The following is an 18042-nucleotide window of genomic DNA, read 5'->3' as shown; positions in this document are numbered from 1 at the left end:
ACTGAGTGTTTCAACTCAGTTTATTGCACCTAATAAAAAGAAACTATAAAAAATATTTAAAAGGTGGCAAAGAATCTGTTGTTGGCGTTAATAATAATCATAGTAACATATTTAATTGATTATCTAGCCAGATAGTACATGACGGAGTTTAGATGTCTTGGTCTTGCATCAGCATGGGCGTTTTTCCTATCTAGCATATGTAATTGCTCAGTGTATAAATTAGAGAAAAAATTTTCATCAATATTCCCTTAAGCAAAACTTAATCTTTTAATCTTTTGCCTGTGACCAACCCTCAGTACAGACCTTGGGTTATTCTCATACACTACTTCTTGTTGGTTCAGGTAATCATCTCAGGTTCTGTAGTCTTTTTCCATGGTCCCGTATGAAACTAATTGTACCATGACTGTAATGTTTACCGGTATTAACCGTCAGGATTTGATCAAATGCATGTTACAGAAATGGAGAGCGCAGCAACCTATTTGGAATAGAGGATATTTGCCGCCGTTCCATTATGATATAACGCATCTCGGGTTGATGGTTTAGGCTGGTTTCATTCATATTTAACATATTAATGTCAGTATCGCCTGGGAAGTCAAACAATGGTTTGAGATCGTGGGCAGGATTTGCGTAGGGCTGGTGTCTGAAACACTCGGCCTGCGCGCTTCCTTTGTGGCGGCGGCGGCCTGCCACCCTTCCATTCATAGCCAGCCAATCAGAGCCCGGCGCACTTGGCTTTGTCGACCAATAGCAGCGCAGCTTCTTTGTAGGCCTCTTCTGACCGCGGAGAGACAGAAGCAAGCGGACCGGTTTGAAGCTAAGCTAGTTCAGTTATATCCCACCTCGCTGTTTTTAATTGTTTGCATTGATTTTTTTTGTAGCACTCGCTTGGATCTGGTTGCAAAAAATTCGAGATACCTTTAGGCGTGTTAACAGTTCGGCTAACAAGCGTAATTGGGCGTTTATTTTTGTAAACCGCTTCTGTCCCGCTAGCTACGTTAACGTTAGCAGCGGGTAGGCGCCAGTCGTGTTTGACAACAGCGCTGTTTGGTCACGTTCCCGGTGTTGCTGCGTGTAACTACCGACTTCTGTTCGCTGGAGCTACACAAAACCCAAGTCTAGGTGCGGTTGAAAAAGTGAAGTTCGGTATGGCAGAATTCCTCGAAGATCCGTCGATTTTGACGAAAGACAAGCTAAAGAGTGAGCTCACGGCGAACAATGTGCCACTTCCGAGCGGAGAGCATAAAAAAGAAGTGTATGTGCAGCTGTATCTGAAGCACCTGACCACGCTGAAGAACAAGAAGAGTCCACCTGCTGACACCTTCTCCAGCGACGAGGAGCTGCCCGCGCCCGTGGTCTCCAACAAAAGTCGATCTGGAAGAGTAGGTTTATTTAAAAAAAATTATAGGTCATTGTGGGATGCATTGTCGTGTGTCTGTATGGATTGAAAACAAGTGTGGATTAAAACTCGCGCGGTTTAAAACAAATGTTTGTGCAGAAAGCCACCAAAAAGACGGACAAGCCGCGCGCGGAAGAAGTGGATGTGACAGAGCTCACGGATGAAGATTTGAAACAACAGCTGGCGAAGCACGGCGTAGATTCAGGACCCATTGTTGGTGAGTCCCCGTAAATGGGTGCTTTCTCACAAGGAAAGGCGCATTATGGTCCGTTATATAAAGTTATTGCGAGATGCAAAATAAATTGTATATATTGAATTGTCATAAAACTGTGTATTAAAAGTATTATAATAACACATTAAACTAATAATATAATTAACTTTTTAAAAACAAGTTTACTTTCTGTTCAAGGTTTGAAAAAGATCCTTAGAATATATTAAAGTCTATTGGCCCATATCCTAATGCAAGGCCCAGGTTATGCTTAAATGAAAATGGAGTTATTGTTATACAATGTCAAGTATTCCTGAACAGTGTGCTCAGTGAAGCAGTATGAAAGTCATGTGGTTATGTATCTTAACAAAATTGGAGGACTTACCAGCATGTTTCCGTTTTGGGCTCTGTATTCAGCCTCTACCCGTAAATTGTATGAGAAAAAGCTACAGAAGCTTTTAGACCAGCCTCCAATTGAACCAGAAGCCCCAACAAACGTCACGGCACTACCGAAGACAGAAAGTAACCAGAATGGCAACACAAACTCTGACCAGTACAGTGACAAGGAAGATGGTGAGCTGTAACCAAACATTACTTATGGAAAGAAAAAACAATGTGATTTAATTACTATCATAACAGTTGCTGTGATTTCTTGTGATTGTTCTAGAGGAGATTGTTGAACCTGAACCAGAACCAATTCCTGTGGTGGAGAAGCCTGTGAGGAGCAGAGGGAAAGCTCCTGTTACTGTAAGAACAAGCAGCAGACGCCAGACCAAGGTGAGGTATATGTTAACATTCCCAAGCTTGAATATTCCACTTTTGTTAGTGTACTAAAATGTTTCATATTACACCGACAGATGGTGGAAGAAATTGTCACCGAAGAGACCCCAAAGAAGGCCCCTGAGAGTGTTGTTGAAGATATTCTTGCCAATGAAATAAACACACCAACAGGCATCAGGTAGCCTATTATTGTTATTATTGATATTATTATTATTATTATTATTATTGTAAATTTGTCAGTGTGTTGAGATGATTCAATCGTGTCTATGAAATGTTTCAGAATTTTGATTCAGAAAAAATTTTAAACAGCTGCAAATAAATATTTTTTCGTTGTTACGTTTCGTTATGTTATTCTCAAATTTAGACTTTTTTTATTATTGTTTCTGAATAGTGCAACCTGTAGGCGTCCAATCCGAGGAGCAGCTGGCAGACCCGTGAAACCGAATGAGTACTGGCTGGACGAGTCTCTTGTACAGCGCACCATCCACACCGAGAGCCGCTCTTACTCAGAGTCCTTCTCCCGACCGGGCAGCACCCCCTCAAGCAAAGCACCAGTTCGACGAAGCTTCCTGTCCTTGTTGTTGAAGCTCCTGCTTCTTGTTGCGGTGGTTGGTGCTCTCTACTATGCCTACCAGAACCTGGATGCCGACCAGATCAACAGTCTCAAAGGCTACCTGGACAACGTTGTCGTCCCACTCCAGAGCGTGGTGGACAGCGCAGGCACCTATCTCGGCATCGGAAGCGGCAGCGGCAGTGCCCCGAAGAGCGCCGGCAAGTAAAGAACCTCAGGCCTCACTCACCGTATCCATCCCACCTCCCTGCCACAGCACACCCCAGCACACCTCAAGCGACAAACTTGGCTCACCTTTTTATTCCTACATGGTTGGACAAAGGACAGATTTAATTGGAACAATAAACATTCTCTTTTTTGGACTCCAGCTTTTCTCCCACCATGCAGGGAGATGTAACTCAAACAGTAGCTTCTGGATAACCGTGTTTTGTGGCTGTCAGAAGGGACTGATTTTAATCTGTGAATTGTTTGTGTCTGTGTGTATTAACCCTTGTCTGTAGTAACAAGTGCAGAATGGAGAGGCCAGTTTATCCATGCATGGTTATAGTTTTTGAAGGCCATACTGTAGTTTCTAACACTCTGTGCCAGGTGTTCTGGTGAAGTGCCTGGACACTGTTAGCACTTAGTGCCCTCCCATTTTCAAGCACAAAGCAGCTAGGACAAATGCCAGAAGTTCTACGTGTTTCTGTATCAAATTCAAAATTTGTAGCTCTAGAGTTAGGTAGAGTCATTATTTTTATTGTGCTCAGGTCAATTCAGTTCAAAGTTTTTAATGTGGTCTGTGCTGGGAGGGGACACTGGTGTAGTCTGGTTACATCACTGCATGATGAAACTCAGCCCAAGTAAATAAAACCTTTTTTTTTTTAAATTCTTTATATTTTTTTGTTTTGATGGTTTTTTGAATCGTCAGAATTGAAAATCTATGATTTAAAACGTATGATTATGGCTAACACAAATCTGGTCATTCTCGATAATGATCATCTTTTTTTTTTTTTCTTTTTTTTTGTACAAAATTCTCTGTACATTTATATTTTGTATCAATGTCCTCATCAGCAGCTTTTTTTTTTTAGGATTTTTTTTTGCCATTAATTTGAGAATCATCCCTGAGGAGGCTGAAATGATTGCATTGAATCATGGATTATTGATTTTCCACCACTGCCAGTGTGCCCATCTGCGTTTACATGCTTTTAGTGCTCTTGTGCTTTCCTTTTATTTTGTTGTGTTTTAGAACTTCAATCCTTCAGTCCTATACACAGGACTGGCTGCACCCACATAGCCCGCTTCACTGGCTGCATGTGCCCTGATCTACACATCAGACAGGTATTTTCTGGGATGACAAATCTGTCTTTCTGATCTTCGCAAATTACCACAATTGACACAGTTAAGTTACTCTTAAAGATGTTTGACTGCAGGGAGTGATCACTTACTCACTGGAAGCAACGATGGGGAGTGGAAAGGTTTCTGGGGTGACTTTATTTCTATTTTGATATTTTTCTAAAGTGGTGTTTGACTTTTTATAGCACATTTCAAATTTTAAAAGCAATATGTAATACATGCAAAATATACTGTACTTAAACCAGACTTAACACAAGCGATTCATTATCAGGCAGCTCTCCCACAACTGACAGAAATCACAAGGGTTATGTGGGTAAGGATTTTTCATCTGTTTATTTATGATAATGTAGCCAGTGTATCATAAAATAAACTTTGTGGTTGCCATATACGTTTCTTCGTCATGTTTAAGTACTGTAATATTTTAACGTTACTACTGCCACAGCAGATGTGATGTATTTTTACCAGAGAAAATTAAAGAAAAGGTCCAAATGTTTCAGTTTTAACAATGTGACCTCACCTGGTCTACACTCTCATTTTAACGCACAACAATATTACCTGCATTACTTAAATGTTGGAAGTAGCTGCTGAGGTTTCCATGTTGTCTGATTTGTTGCTGGTTTACTCTGTCACAGCTGTTCAGCTGCGTTTCCTGTTGGTTTTACTGCAGTGTGTGGTTTTAGAGAGATTATATCGCCCCCTCCTGGCTCAAAAGGAAAAGTATACAGTGAGCCTGATTCTGGTTCTGTAGAGAAATAAAAAGGAAAGCAGGCGAGCTAGACAGTATAGTCTGTGTGAGCTTTACAGTTACAGATTCATGTGTTTTCAAAAGAGGACACCAGGAATTCTGCCATTCCTCATAATTTCTCTGGGTTTTTAACCATGTCTCATTATCTTTGTGTGTTGACCCATAAATGTGCTGCTGTAGCAGCTGACTGTGATGACAGTGGAGACTTTGCAGGAGAGGCTTAGTCCATTAAATCCAGTAGGTGCAGCGTGACGGCACTGGCAGAAGACGAGCAGAGACGCAGGCGCTGAGGAACGACGAGGAGTTGCCCCTGAAGCAGCCGGACCCTCAAAAGGTGAAAGGCCAAGTTTTCTAGTCCGCTAGACCTGGACTGGGTTTGCTTTTGTGCAGTTATATTTGTGTTTATCTTGTCTTTTTGGGGAAAATGTAGAGCTGTTCTTGTGTCAGGCAACAAAGTCTGAACTTGCTGGTTACATCATTTGTCAAATTATTTCTTTATTTGCATTATACATTAACTTATATAAGCAATTGAAAGAATACTGGTTGCCATTGCTTGTATCTTTGCACTATGTTCAAGGGTGAGTTACCTTTTCTCACATTCACCAGGTCCCCACGCATCATTTTTCCTAGATGTCTTTCTAACAGCAATAACCTGATTATTACCCAGATTTATCACGTGACCGTGAACTGTGCTTATTTGATGTAATTAAAGGTGATGAACACTATCTGTGCTGTGACCTTGCAGCTGAAGCCACCTCGTTAACCGGTCACGTTTTCACACTCCGTGTGCAGCAACGCGCTGTCACTGGGGGGTCAATGGAGGAGCAGTTCACCCACGCACTTACAGTGGGATTATACTTACTATACTACGCTAAAGGCCTCTTGTAAAAAGATAATTATGCTGCTGTACAACGATGAACGTTTTCCAAGACAGTGGGAGAGATGAGGTTAATGTTGATCCACAGCTCCGGTGCAGCAGGTGGAGGCAACGTTAAGGGATTACAGTAACTCCTTTAACCGTCTGCAGTCAGTCAGAGCAGCTGCCATCCGATCACCTTCCTCCACCCTCCTTTTGTAGAGCAAGGTGGAGGGAGGGAGGGGGGAGGAGGCAGGTCCTCCCCAGTCACATGGGCTCTGCTACAGCTACAGCTGCAGCTGACCGGATACCTGCCTGGGCCGTCTGGCTGTCACAAACAGTAACTGTGGGAGGTGTGGTGGATGCAGGGAGCACACCGGCATCTCGCGCTGCGATGCTGATCACATGGTGGTATTTATACTTTGCAGCTCGGAGTATCGTCAAGCAATGCAAGTATTTCTGTTTCTCTGTCGGGCTGTGTCTTTTCAAGGTGAACTCGGTGGAGGCTGATGTGTTGGTCGGCGTTTTGGCAGATTTCCACTTTGTCTCATAATTACCACAGCTCAGATAAATTCCAGGCGTATAATTGAATTCCTCCACACACTACAACGCTTTGTGGCAGCGGGATGAATGCAGTATTCATGAGGCGTGAGCATGTGGCCTGCTTTGTGGCTGCGGCGCTGCTCGTCCCCGCTGTGCGTTTGTCAAACGCCTGTTACTCACGAACCAGCGGCGTGTTCCGTGTCTGACCTTTCCTGTGTCGCCTTCAGCTTTCAAGATGACGTCCGTCCTGCAGAAGCTCATCACGCCGCTGTGCAGCGGCCCCCCCGAGCCCCCCAGGAACAAGGTGACGGTGGTGGGCGTGGGCCAGGTCGGCATGGCCTGCGCCGTCAGCGTCCTCCTCCGGGTACGAGCCCTGCGTACATTACTGCTACCTGGAGGTGTAATACCTGGACCTCAACAGGCTGGCTCCAGATTACCTGCTGTCTGGCCTGGGTGTTATCGCCTCAGCGCCCCTGCTGAGTGACAGTGACTTTGCTTACATAAACACTGTGTGTGTGTGTGTGTGTGTGTGCAGGAGCTGGCTGACGAGCTCGCCTTGGTGGACGTGATCGAGGACAAGCTGAAGGGAGAGATGATGGACCTGCAGCACGGCAGCCTCTTCCTCAAAACTCCCACAATAGTTGCAGACAAAGGCGAGTCTGCGTTCTTTATCAAGAACCCTAGTTCCAGTTAGAACCCTAAAAGTAGAATGTACACATCACATCTGCTCTCTCTCGTATCGCCCAGATTACTCTGTGACAGCGAACTCCCGCATCGTTGTGGTCACAGCTGGAGTCCGTCAGCAGGAGGGCGAGAGTCGGCTGAACCTGGTCCAGAGGAACGTCAACATCTTCAAGCACATCATCCCCCAGGTCGTCAAATACAGCCCCGACTGCATCATCATCGTTGTTTCCAACCCAGGTCCTCCTCAACGCCCACATCATTCCTGCATGTCTGCTGGACTCTTCCTGTGTGGCTGAAAACTCTCTTCCACAGTGGATGTTCTGACCTACGTCACCTGGAAGCTGAGCGGCCTTCCTCAGCACCGCGTCATCGGGAGCGGCACCAACTTGGACTCTGCGCGCTTCCGCTTCCTCATCGCCGATAAACTGGGAATTCACCCCAGCAGCTTCAACGGGTGGATCCTGGGAGAACACGGCGACACCAGCGGTGAGGGCTTGGTGGCTGTTCAGCAGGCGCCGGCACCGGCACCCACGCGGGGCGGCTGACGGTTGGGACGTGTGTTTCAGTGCCTGTGTGGAGCGGAACAAACGTAGCTGGAGTCAACCTGCAGACGCTGAACCCGAACATCGGCACCGACTGTGACGAGGAGAACTGGAAGGAGACTCACAAGATGGTGGTGGACAGGTTGTTCTATTTAGCAATCACATCTGTGTTTTTTAGCGCGGTGGTGTTTTATACGTTTGTTCACATCATTCTTAACAGCTCCAGACTTTAATGTTTGAACTTGTGCCTCGTGTCTCTCAGTGCCTACGAGGTGATCAGACTGAAGGGTTACACCAACTGGGCCATCGGTCTGAGCGTCGCGGACCTCACGGAGAGCCTCATGAGGAACCTGAACAGGATTCATCCTGTGTCCACCATGGTGAAGGTACAGAAGCTCACACCCACACACACGTCCACAGACACAGGGTGAAGCCAGGCCAGAGGTCAGGCTGCCTTTCCAGAGCAAACTACTTTATTATAGCACAGGAATCTATAAAGTAATTAAAGTTCAATTATTACTATTATTAATAATATAACAAATGTCCATGTTTCCTGATCTACAGGGCATGTATGGGATCAGTGGCGAGGTGTATCTGAGTCTGCCCTGCGTGCTGAACAGCGGGGGGGTGGCCAGCGTGGTCAACATGACCCTGACGGACGAGGAGGTGGCCCAGCTGCAGGCCAGTGCCGACACGCTGTGGGACATCCAGAAGGACCTGCAGGACGTCTGAGGCGTCATATCGGCACCTTCCACTCAGAGCAGACAGCTCCACCTACTGCACCTTCAGCCACCGCCCTCTCTAGATTCACAAGTATGGGAGTGTAAACCCCAAAGATTAAGCTGTCAGTGTCAGAGTTTGTTCACTTTTGCTCACTGGACACCAAATACATCCTCTGCTGTGTTTGTGAGGTTGAAGTCTGACGCTTATGTTGTTTTAAAGTCAAATAAAGCAGTTGTTTTGGTTCCCAAACACATGTTGAGTTCACTGCTCAAGCCTTGACCTTGGCAGTGGCAGTTTTAATGGTCACAGACACATTCAATCAGTGTGAGTGAATGACACCTTTTTTAACTGTGACTCCAAAAAGAATGTTGCTATGAAGATATTGCATCCTTATGCACAGAACAGGTCCCAGATGAGCTGCTGACCGACGTCTGACCCAGTCACGTCTGGTTCAAGCTGCCAATGCACATCAAACTCCACGGCCGCCTCCCTCACTGAGCCTCGAGTACAGTGACAGTGTGATGACGAACCACCGAGTGGTGTGAATGACATGACGATGACGCCTCACACCTTCTGTATTTTAGTATTTTTTAATATGATCGTAAAAGGAAATCCCTCACAGACGAGGCAACTTTACATTGGGCGGTTAATTACAATAAAATAACAGCAGCAAGTGACAAAAATACAAAGACAACAGTTCACTTCTTCACAAATAGTTAATATACAGCTCTTGATCGTCTGGGTCATCATCTGGATTTCCTTCATCTGAGGGAAAAAAATTAATTAGAATTTTCAAAAATCGAAAGCCTGCTCAGATAACGTTTAGACAGAGAAAGATGACGTTCAGGCTTTACCTTCGTCAACAGCCAGCTGCAGCAGCTCCAGCAGGATGGATGAAGCCAGAGACCGACCCCGTCCATCGCTGCCCTGGTTCAGACTCACTGCAGAAATAGACCCAGGAAATAACACCTTAATAAACATTTATTAATATTTTCCGGTGAAATTTTTTAATAGTCTTCATTTATGTTACGTCGTGTGCCCCTGACCTGAATGTGAGGCAGCAGCATCCTCTCTGCTGGTGCGCTCCAACACTGAGCGGTGTCCTTCTGCAAAAGATCAAGGTTTCCTCTTAGTCTGAGAGCGCAGCTCAAACCCACACCCTTCCCTCGGCTGATCTCAGTGTGCGCTTACGTGAACCCTTCAGGTACAGGATCGCTTGGGGAGTCCAGCTTATCCTCTGCAATGTAGGTGGAAAATATTCTGTTAACTCCATCCTGATGTTTTTAAGCATTCCTGGAAAGTATTCAGTTAAATGTGGAAAAGAAAAAACAGCCACCACTGACCTGCGGAGCGCTCCAGCTCTGTGAAAGCAATGTCAACACAAGCAACGAGGCTGTGAGAGACATCGTAGACATCTGTGGAGATGAAAATGAAATATCAAGGACCATCGGTAACAATTAAGCAGTCTGTTGCCACAATTTAACAATTAGAGGAATCATGTGAACATGTTTAGAATCATTTTTAAGAAGTTATAGTGGTGTTTGAAATTCACCAAAGACAATTTGAAAAACTAATTACTGTTGATTTGCAGAATCAATGAACTATAACAATGTGATAATGATATTAATATTTATAATAGTGGCTTACCCCTGGGTCTGTGTCCTCTGTCTGCTGTTACATTAAACAATCAGAGCTGATGACTTTATTATAAAGGCTGAGTGATGAGGTGAGGAAGTATCTCATTTGCGTCACACGTGATGTTTTTACTGACGAGATGACAGGTGCTGCTAAAGCTGTCACCGCTCATTTAGAGTTCTAAGACTCTCAGGAGTCTTTTCACAGGGTCACCCCATGATGACGACACTGCTGAGATTTCACCAACGACAACACATCAATAACTACAACACACACAGGTTAGGGTTCAATCACTGTAATCTCCTGCAACAGGCAATAAAGCAGCTGCTCGCAGAATGCAGCACTTTTCTGGGTCATCTCTTTGTGGCCAGTGTGGGTATCTGATTGTTTATTGCATCTTGTTTTTGTCTATTTGTGTTCAATTTGGTAATGTGTTCAATTTACTTACTTATACATAATACAGCAATTTATATCCCTTTGCATTTAACATGATTATCCAACCAGCCTGATAACAGCAGGCCTAATCTGTAATTGTTCCATGTTAAAAGTAAGTAAGTAGTAAGTGTTAGTTTTTTATTTCACTTGTGTGTTGATACAGTGGAAGAAAACTAGACTTTGGTTGTAAATGAGCAATTTAAATGCTTTTGGTGGAAAGGACAAATTAATGATATCAGTAATTCTGATTTTGTACAGGGTCAAAACAAAACTGATGTTTCAGACAAAAAGGTGGGATCAAAAGTATAAAAGACATTTTATTTCAAATGTGCACTTACAAAAGTTACAGTACAATGTTTTCATCACAAGCTTTTTAAAGCCTCTTCTTAACAGTTCAGGTTTCTTTGCACAGGTAACATTTAGCTCAAAGTTGTTTATTTTAAATGTACAAAAGTCCAGTAACACTTCATAGAGGAACACAAATGCTCTCAGTTACTATTCAGGCACAGGATCTGAAGGAGCGGATACTGTAAAAGCTTCGGACTCCCTGCTGGGTTAATCCAGTGGACTCTAGTTATCAGTTCATAAATATCAGACTGGATTGACACAAAAAGGGAGACATCATCCAGACTCTTGGAAACATTGTCCAGTAGCAATCAGATACAAAACTACTTTCATCTGATAGAGGAATCATTCTGAAGTCAGTCAAACATCCATGGATGAAATTGTCTTTTTGTGCAGAAAAATGTTGGCAATAACCAAAATATACAGTCAACTATACAGTTAGAAGCTAAGACAAATTATAGTTATACCATATTGTTGCTCTCCCCAATTTTGTCGACCAGCTGAAAAAAAACACAAGAATTGAATTTCATTTAAGAGAAACCCCAAGAAAAAAGATGTTTTATAGTTTTAAAACAGCCATATTAAAGATAAACTTTGGAAGTTGACGTGAACTGACACACAAACCGTCTTTAGGATCTTAGACAGTGAACAGCTGTGTTAATGATGGCGCCAATGACAATGACAAATCATTTACATTTGGCCACATTCTCAGAGCACACATGAGCCGAGCAGATCAAATTTATTTTAAATGTTAATGTTTTGACTACAGTCAGAGAAAATCTGACTGACCTGACTGCTTCGATAGAATCAGTGCAAGGTGAAAACCAGCCCGTAGAGCCATGAAATTTGCTCCAGACTGACTAAAATCAAGTTTTAAAAACCTTTTGAGCAAAAAATAACTTTAAATTAATACTTAATACTAATACTAAATTAAAACTTTATTTATTTTATTTATTGTACTAATGATATTTTGTGATTCACTTTTCTCAGGTGCACCCTTCTTTTTGACTGGATGGGGACACTTTTACTATGGCTACAATTATTTTCTGAGCCTCAATCAAGAGTCCATTCATTCAAATACCACTGGCTATCTTGATACTTACAGTTCTGATCCCAGGTAAACTGAGCAAAGAGCCAAGTACAGGTACTCGCCGGATGAAACCCACTGCCACCGGGAAGAAGCCCCTGTTTAAATGAGAGGCCAAGTGAATGAGAAAAAAGCCTTCAATTTAATCCAGAAATAATTCTGGAATTATTTCTGCTTCAACTGACCTGAATAAGAGGAAGAAACCATAGATCTCCAGAACCACACCAATGATCGGCCAGCCGATCAGAACCACGAATACCCCTCCCAAGAAGAAGCTGGTGGCTTTAACTTTATGTCTCTGGAAGAAAAACCTTAATGTTCGCTCCAGGCCGATAACGAACGACAGACCTGAAACAAACAGAATCTGCAAAACAAGCAGACACACAAAAAAACAATTACAATTCTGTGTACCTTCAGATCAGACAAATAAGTATGTGGCAATATCACCCATCCACTCACATTTCCAATAGCAAGGAGGGCTTTGTCAAAAAACAGCATCATCCCAAAGAAAAGAAAAAACACACCGAAGCCTGTCAGGCCCATGCCGATTTCTGTAAAAAAACAAACAGGTACAAAATGAAAGTAACAGCAACAACAATTACAAGAATGAAACGAGAGCTAACCACAAAATAAACTCTGTAAATGTACAATGCAAATTAACAATGGCCATTCAAAAATAACTGCAATATTCAGTAAATGACTATCACGTGATATTTTTAATTCCCAATAGATTCCCTGTAAAGCTTCTGGCTGCATCTTTTAACACTGGACATATACATTTTATTTAACACTGTTTCTGGTCACTGAGAAAAACTATGTATCAATAAGTGCAACGCCCTGAAGTTTAAAATGACTTTTGCATGAATGATAGTCAGGATGCAATCAAATTAGCTTCATAACAACATATTACTAACAAGACTAAATACCCCACATAGATAATCTGGTTGTATTTTATTTAAATGTTTTATTTCTTTTTTAACCAATAATGACGTGCTGTTACGTGACATCAGTGCGTTTTTTTCCAGCAGTGGTCGAGCTGCTAGCATCATGCCTTTAGCTAAACCGGCTGCACATGAAAAGCTAAAAGGCCGATAACGACGGTAAAACACAGGCTGATTCTTACTTTGTGAATCCGTGAGGGAAATCATGTTGGCAGCAGCTGAACAATGAATGAGATCGGATAAACCGCCTGCTTTTGATGTCAGCACTAACTGTTGATGCTACGGCAAAGGCGGTGAAAGCGAAGCTAGCGGTTCAGAACGCCACGTCTTTCTGAGACACGTCATCACGCATCCCTGCAAAGATCGTCTATACCGGAAGTTTCTGACAACTACCATTTCGTTTCCTACAGCACGCTGCAATTACCTGACACTTTAATAGTTAGAACTACGACCTACACAGCAAATAATAAATAAGGTGGTTAAACTGTTGTATTAGTATTAAAAATGTCAGCAGCAAAATTAGTAATCAGTTGACTAACCTTTACGTAAGAATATTAGTCAATGCAGAACTTGAACTAGATTAAGAGTCTATTGCTCTTGCATGTTGCTGCCAATTTCTAAGTAACAAAAATAAACAATGCGCAGCTGCTCGTTGTGATTTATTTTAGCCATAAAAACCCAAACAGAGTGAGATCTCTTCTTACATTTGTAAGATTGATTACGCGCTCACGCACATTCGAACAGTTTCAACCTCCTCGACGAACGTAAAATTGTTTGCTCCTTATTTTGACATTTCATCAGTAGCTATTAGTACTATACAATTTACAGTGTCCTAGGCACGGAGAAGGATTAAGGATAAGGATTTCATTCATTCTTCCAAAATGTCAGGGAAATAACTACAACTCCCATGAGCCCCTGTGAGGCGTTAGAGTGCAAAGTCGGGTTCAGACGTGTTCATTGAAAGAGGAGTTTGTGTCGAGCAAGACTTCCTGTAAAACGCAAACCGCGCTCATTTGTAAAGATGTGCCGATTAGCAAACGTCTTTATCAAGTGACAGGTTTTCCACCGAGGTCTGCCCGCAGTAAGCCGCCATGGGGCCAGCTTTTGCCATTGTTCTTGTGTTTGTCGGATGTTGTAGCAACGTGGTGTCTCTGGAGCTCCTCGTTAGGTAAGTGGCAAACTGCACGTAACGGTGCGCCGGTACCGGGACCGTGGCGACTGGACCACACAACAGTTTGGCCACTGCATCGCGTGTGTCACAATATGTGTGACTGGTGATGGAGAGAAACGCTAGCATGAAAGAACTGTGCAAGTTTAAGCTGAAGACATTTCAAAATAAAGTTCCCTTCCTTGTGTAAAATTCAGGACCGAGGTGGTCTTTTCCTCGACCACTTGCTGTTTGACAGGAACCATAGGGTGTAGATATCCGGTGCTGGACGTCAGTAGGAACCTGATTAATGGCTACAGCTGGTTCACCCTGTTCTACTTTACATATGGGCGTGTGACTGAAAGCCTGTCGAAGTTGAAACAAAGTGTGCTTCATTTTGCTACACTTTTTAAACAGTCAGAGTTCCTTCTAGCATATTCAGTCATTAGTTGTTGTTGTTTTTTTCAGACAAAACAACAACAACTAATGTTGTTTTCTTGTGGGGTTTTTTTCTGACAAAGTAGACTGGGAATAATTGATGATGGAAAGAATCTGTAATTAGTTACAGCTCTGCACACAATAATAATGCCTAAAAACGATTTCAGAAACACATCCGGTGTTGAACTGTGGTGCTATGTTTCAATATTTATATAACTGTAATCCCGTCAGTTTTGTTTATATAACCCAATGTTACAAATTACACATTTGCCTGGTGGTATTTTATAGTCTTTAAGCCAGATAAAGATTAATTTCCCCAAAACCATTTCTAGTTTGAGCTCATTTGTGTCTGTTCTTTAGAGATTTCCCAGGATGCGGCAACATCGTCACCTTTGCTCAGTTTTTAATAATCGCATTTGAAGGATTCATCTTTGAAACCAACTTTTGGAGGAAGAAACCGGCCATCCCTATCAGGTAAACGAATGATCGCTGTTCTCTCTGCTAAAGTGTGTGCAATTGAAATAAAATAATAATATAATAATAATAATACATTTTTTCTTTCTTCTAGAAACTATGTGATCATGGTTACGATGTTCTTCACGGTCAGCGTGGTCAACAACTACGCTCTCAACTTCAATATAGCCATGCCGTTACACATGATCTTCAGATCGGTAGGAGTGAATCCCCTGTATCCTCACTGTTGAATGTTTCCCTCGATCTCTAAACATCCATACGTCACCTCTGCTCTGGTGTTCCGTCATTACAGGGATCGCTAATCGCTAATATGATTTTGGGAATAATCATCCTGAAGAAAAGGTAGCCTCACCTCCCTCAGTTCATAACCTCTGTGTCTGTCTCATCTGCAGGATCACAGTATTAACATTTAGCTTGAATGCTTCTTTGTCTCGCTGCAGATATTCAGCCAGTAAATATCTGTCTATAGCTCTAGTATCTGCTGGCATCTTCATCTGCACCATCATGTCTGCTAAACAAGTGGTGAGTTCTCCACAATGTTCTTTGTTGTGATGCAACAAAATGCTTCACGTCCAAAGCAATAATCTCCCTAAACAACAACAGCATTGACATTGATCTGTAATATTTCATCTCTCCACTTGCTCTGTGCAGAATGTGGCAAATGAGTCAGAAGAGCAAAGCTTGTACGTCTTCCTACACTGGCTTGTGGGTGAGTTCATTGTCAAATGGCCAATTTGGGCCATTGATCGGGGAGCGGAAGGTGTTTATGAATGAAGGAAGAGAGGTCACACAAATAGTCGACCCAAACTAACCATCACACCAACAGGAGAAATCTGATTTCCTCCCACTCATCTGTGTGCTCAGGTATTGCCATGTTGACCTTTGCTCTGCTGTTATCTGCGAGGATGGGCATTTTCCAGGAGATGCTCTACAAGAAGTATGGAAAACACTCCAAAGAGGCTCTCTTCTATAACGTGAGTTTCCCTCTACCTACAGGTGTAAGACTTTGGAGAACGTTTAATCCTTGGTTTTATCTCCATATTTGAGTAACTCATGTCGTTTAAACAGTTTTTCTAGTAGGCCTCTTTGTCCTCTCGCTGAAACAACCACGGTTTGTCTTTCTCAGCACTTCCTCCCCTTGCCTGGATTCCTGCTGCTCTCCACCGACATCTACAACCACTGTGTCCACTTTAGTCAGAGCAGTGGGTATCGCGCCACCATTCTCAGACATCTTGGACAACGTGACGTTGTGCTTTTACTTACAGATGTTTTGTCATCTCTGCAGCTCCTGCACTTATTCCCGTAGTTGGACTGACAATTCCGATAATGTGGCTCTACCTGCTGATCAATGTCATTACACAGTATCCTTCCATCCTTTCCTGTTTATATTATTGCCTTGAATTTAGCATTAGTAACTTTCACTTAATCACAACTGCAGATTGAACATAGTCATTATATAAAATCACTTTTACGTAGAGACCAAAGTTATTTACAGACACAGGTTATTTGTTAAAAATAAATTAGCTATTATAAATATAGCAATTTGTCATCATATAAATAGTTTAGAGCAAATTGTTGGAACATTTCATGATATTGTAGTGCTAAAGTACCTGAATTCAACATACTTGTAAATGTGTCACTGCCAAAACAAAGTGATAATGTTTAAGCTTCGCGCCTCGTCTGCCTCTTTAACTTGGTTCCTCAGATACGTCTGCATCCGTGGCGTCTTCATCCTGACCACTGAGTGCACCTCATTGACTGTTACCCTGGTGGTGACGTTGCGAAAGTTCCTCAGCCTCATCTTCTCCATCATATACTTCCAAAACCCGTTCACCACCTGGCACTGGGTGGGCACAGCCGTGGTCTTTCTGGGGACTCTGATCTACACCGAGGTGTGGAGCAGCTTGCAGGCGGCTCTGCATGGACCTGCCAAGAGGGAGAAGAAGGCAGAGTAAAGGAGGAGGTGCCACTGTATGGAACTGTTGTCAGTCAGCTGTACTGCAGCGATTTTATAGTTCTCAGACTTGATTGATGATCACACATCGTGGGCCACAGAAAACCTTTCACACAAGGTCTGTCAACAGGTTAATAGTGGCATTAGGGTGCTGATACTTATGTTATTGTCCTTAAATCCCAGAAGAAGAACTTTTTTTTTTTTTAAGATAGTTTATCTAATAACTTGCTGTTGAACTTCCGAGTTAAGCACTTGCTGCACTCATTAAGCAGCTGTTTCCACTGAGACTCCCTAGAAACCAGATGAGCGAATACAGTCATAACTAACCGGCAGCTGGACAGAGTGGAACATTTAGCAGCTAGAAGAATCTGAGCTGAGTTGATGAACTGGTCAGGCCTAGAGCTACAACCTTCAGTGACTTTGTGCTGTAGGACATTGACAATGATTTTTCCTAACGTTTTATAGACCATATAGATATTTATAGATCTATATGTATTATCTGGTATATTAGTCTGAGGTCTATTTCTACTGGACCCAGGTGGCTTAAAATACAGGTGGGGTAAAGTAAATGTTCTACAGGCGGGTTCTGTAGGTTCTACCAGTTGTTCTTCAAAGAGGACTAAATGGTGCTTTTGTTTCACTAAGGACTGTGTTCAGTTCAGTAGTAGGACACATTTGTTTTTTTACTATAGAACAGAAGTGCTCACATTCAAGGTGAAGTCAGATTGTGCCAGTCAGAGCAGTGACGTGTTTAATAACATGTAGGATCTTGACAGTAACTGTTTTTAGTATTTGAAAGGGAGGGAAATCATGCAGAATAAAGTTAGAATAGTTCATGAGATTCATGATAATTCTTTAAATGTGATTTCTGGACAGTAGCAAAAACTTACAATATAATTTTACTCTAACGTTGGTACCTCATTTGTATTGACGGGCTGATGCTGCCACATTTTCTGACTAAATATTTATTTCCAGGTAGCGGCAGGTAGTTTATATTCACATTCACTAGTAGGTTTAAACTGAATACAGTGAATGGATGAAATGCCACTAATGAATCAGTCTCTTAGAGTATAGAGATAATGTTTGTCAACATGTGCTGGTTCTGTCATGCGCAGCAGGAAACCTGTATAATAAAATCATACACTCCCTGACAACATGCATCCTACATCTTTTATCTATACTTGTTTCATTCGTGTCTGGGAC

General features: G+C 42.6%; 5 protein-coding genes across 6 annotated transcripts; 3 read left to right on the top strand and 2 right to left on the bottom strand.

Moving 5' to 3' along the window:
* Nucleotides 1-762: 762 nt before the first annotated feature.
* On the top strand, nt 763-4674 carry tmpob (thymopoietin b). The gene is made up of 6 exons (XM_029153300.3): nt 763-1379; nt 1496-1613; nt 2022-2177; nt 2272-2381; nt 2462-2562; nt 2776-4674. Exons 1-6 carry the CDS (start codon nt 1146-1148, stop codon nt 3161-3163), a joined length of 1107 nt encoding a protein of 368 aa, XP_029009133.1. The 5' UTR covers nt 763-1145; the 3' UTR covers nt 3164-4674.
* Nucleotides 4675-4828: 154 nt separating this feature from the next.
* Nucleotides 4829-8632, top strand: ldhbb (lactate dehydrogenase Bb). 2 transcript variants are annotated; one of them, XM_055509490.1, is made up of 8 exons: nt 4829-5369; nt 6662-6798; nt 6970-7087; nt 7182-7355; nt 7431-7604; nt 7685-7802; nt 7923-8046; nt 8225-8632. In XM_055509490.1, exons 2-8 carry the CDS (start codon nt 6670-6672, stop codon nt 8390-8392), a joined length of 1005 nt encoding a protein of 334 aa, XP_055365465.1. In that variant the 5' UTR covers nt 4829-5369; nt 6662-6669; the 3' UTR covers nt 8393-8632. The 2 variants fall into 2 exon arrangements, with proteins under 2 accessions (XP_055365465.1, XP_029009135.1); XM_029153302.3 differs by lacking the exon at nt 4829-5369 and adding an exon at nt 6148-6340.
* Nucleotides 8633-8992: 360 nt separating this feature from the next.
* Nucleotides 8993-10190, bottom strand: LOC114857133 (spexin prohormone 1-like). Its single transcript, XM_029153305.3, has 6 exons — nt 10031-10190; nt 9727-9798; nt 9575-9620; nt 9430-9489; nt 9238-9324; nt 8993-9148 (listed from the first exon to the last, which is right to left on the bottom strand). Exons 2-6 carry the CDS (start codon nt 9796-9798, stop codon nt 9090-9092), a joined length of 324 nt encoding a protein of 107 aa, XP_029009138.2. The 5' UTR covers nt 10031-10190; the 3' UTR covers nt 8993-9089.
* Nucleotides 10191-10744: 554 nt separating this feature from the next.
* golt1bb (golgi transport 1Bb) lies at nt 10745-13189 on the bottom strand. The gene is made up of 5 exons (XM_029153304.3): nt 13009-13189; nt 12345-12436; nt 12071-12249; nt 11902-11983; nt 10745-11298 (listed from the first exon to the last, which is right to left on the bottom strand). The coding sequence occupies exons 1-5, from the start codon at nt 13031-13033 to the stop codon at nt 11260-11262; spliced, it is 417 nt and encodes a 138-aa protein (XP_029009137.1). The 5' UTR covers nt 13034-13189; the 3' UTR covers nt 10745-11259.
* A 348-nt stretch (nt 13190-13537) lies between these two features.
* Nucleotides 13538-17993, top strand: slc35b4 (solute carrier family 35 member B4). Its single transcript, XM_029153303.3, has 10 exons — nt 13538-13994; nt 14772-14885; nt 14980-15082; nt 15178-15227; nt 15326-15407; nt 15537-15594; nt 15750-15859; nt 16012-16087; nt 16171-16246; nt 16591-17993. The coding sequence occupies exons 1-10, from the start codon at nt 13918-13920 to the stop codon at nt 16838-16840; spliced, it is 996 nt and encodes a 331-aa protein (XP_029009136.1). The 5' UTR covers nt 13538-13917; the 3' UTR covers nt 16841-17993.
* The last annotated feature ends 49 nt before the right edge of the window (nt 17994-18042 follow it).

This window comes from Betta splendens, chromosome 6 (assembly GCF_900634795.4).
Source record: "Betta splendens chromosome 6, fBetSpl5.4, whole genome shotgun sequence".
Taxonomy (NCBI): Eukaryota; Metazoa; Chordata; class Actinopteri; order Anabantiformes; family Osphronemidae; genus Betta; species Betta splendens.
This window is presented reverse-complemented; position numbering and strand designations above follow the sequence as displayed.

Bases quoted from the DNA above. Each gene is read 5' to 3' on its own strand.
- ldhbb (XM_029153302.3), top strand. From the start codon at position 6,163: ATGGGCTCTGCTACAGCTACAGCTGCAGCTGACCGGATACCTGCCTGG. The intron at 6,341-6,661 runs GCAAGTATTTCT...TGTCGCCTTCAG, and splicing joins TCGGAGTATCGTCAAGCAAT to CTTTCAAGATGACGTCCGTC. The intron at 6,799-6,969 runs GTACGAGCCCTG...GTGTGTGTGCAG, and splicing joins CCGTCAGCGTCCTCCTCCGG to GAGCTGGCTGACGAGCTCGC.
- slc35b4 (XM_029153303.3), top strand. From the start codon at position 13,918: ATGGGGCCAGCTTTTGCCATTGTTCTTGTGTTTGTCGGATGTTGTAGC. The intron at 13,995-14,771 runs GTAAGTGGCAAA...TCTGTTCTTTAG, and splicing joins TCTCTGGAGCTCCTCGTTAG to AGATTTCCCAGGATGCGGCA. The intron at 15,595-15,749 runs GTGAGTTCATTG...CTGTGTGCTCAG, and splicing joins CTTCCTACACTGGCTTGTGG to GTATTGCCATGTTGACCTTT.
- LOC114857133 (XM_029153305.3), bottom strand. From the start codon at position 9,798: ATGTCTACGATGTCTCTCACAGCCTCGTTGCTTGTGTTGACATTGCTT. The intron at 9,621-9,726 runs GTCAGTGGTGGC...CCTACATTGCAG, and splicing joins AGAGCTGGAGCGCTCCGCAG to AGGATAAGCTGGACTCCCCA. The intron at 9,490-9,574 runs GTAAGCGCACAC...GATCTTTTGCAG, and splicing joins CCTGTACCTGAAGGGTTCAC to AAGGACACCGCTCAGTGTTG.
- golt1bb (XM_029153304.3), bottom strand. From the start codon at position 13,033: ATGATTTCCCTCACGGATTCACAAA. The intron at 12,437-13,008 runs GTAAGAATCAGC...GTTTTTTTACAG, and splicing joins TTCCCTCACGGATTCACAAA to AAATCGGCATGGGCCTGACA. The intron at 12,250-12,344 runs GTGAGTGGATGG...CTTGTTTTGCAG, and splicing joins CCCTCCTTGCTATTGGAAAT to ATTCTGTTTGTTTCAGGTCT.
- tmpob (XM_029153300.3), top strand. From the start codon at position 1,146: ATGGCAGAATTCCTCGAAGATCCGTCGATTTTGACGAAAGACAAGCTA. The intron at 1,380-1,495 runs GTAGGTTTATTT...ATGTTTGTGCAG, and splicing joins ACAAAAGTCGATCTGGAAGA to AAAGCCACCAAAAAGACGGA. The intron at 1,614-2,021 runs GTGAGTCCCCGT...CTCTGTATTCAG, and splicing joins AGATTCAGGACCCATTGTTG to CCTCTACCCGTAAATTGTAT.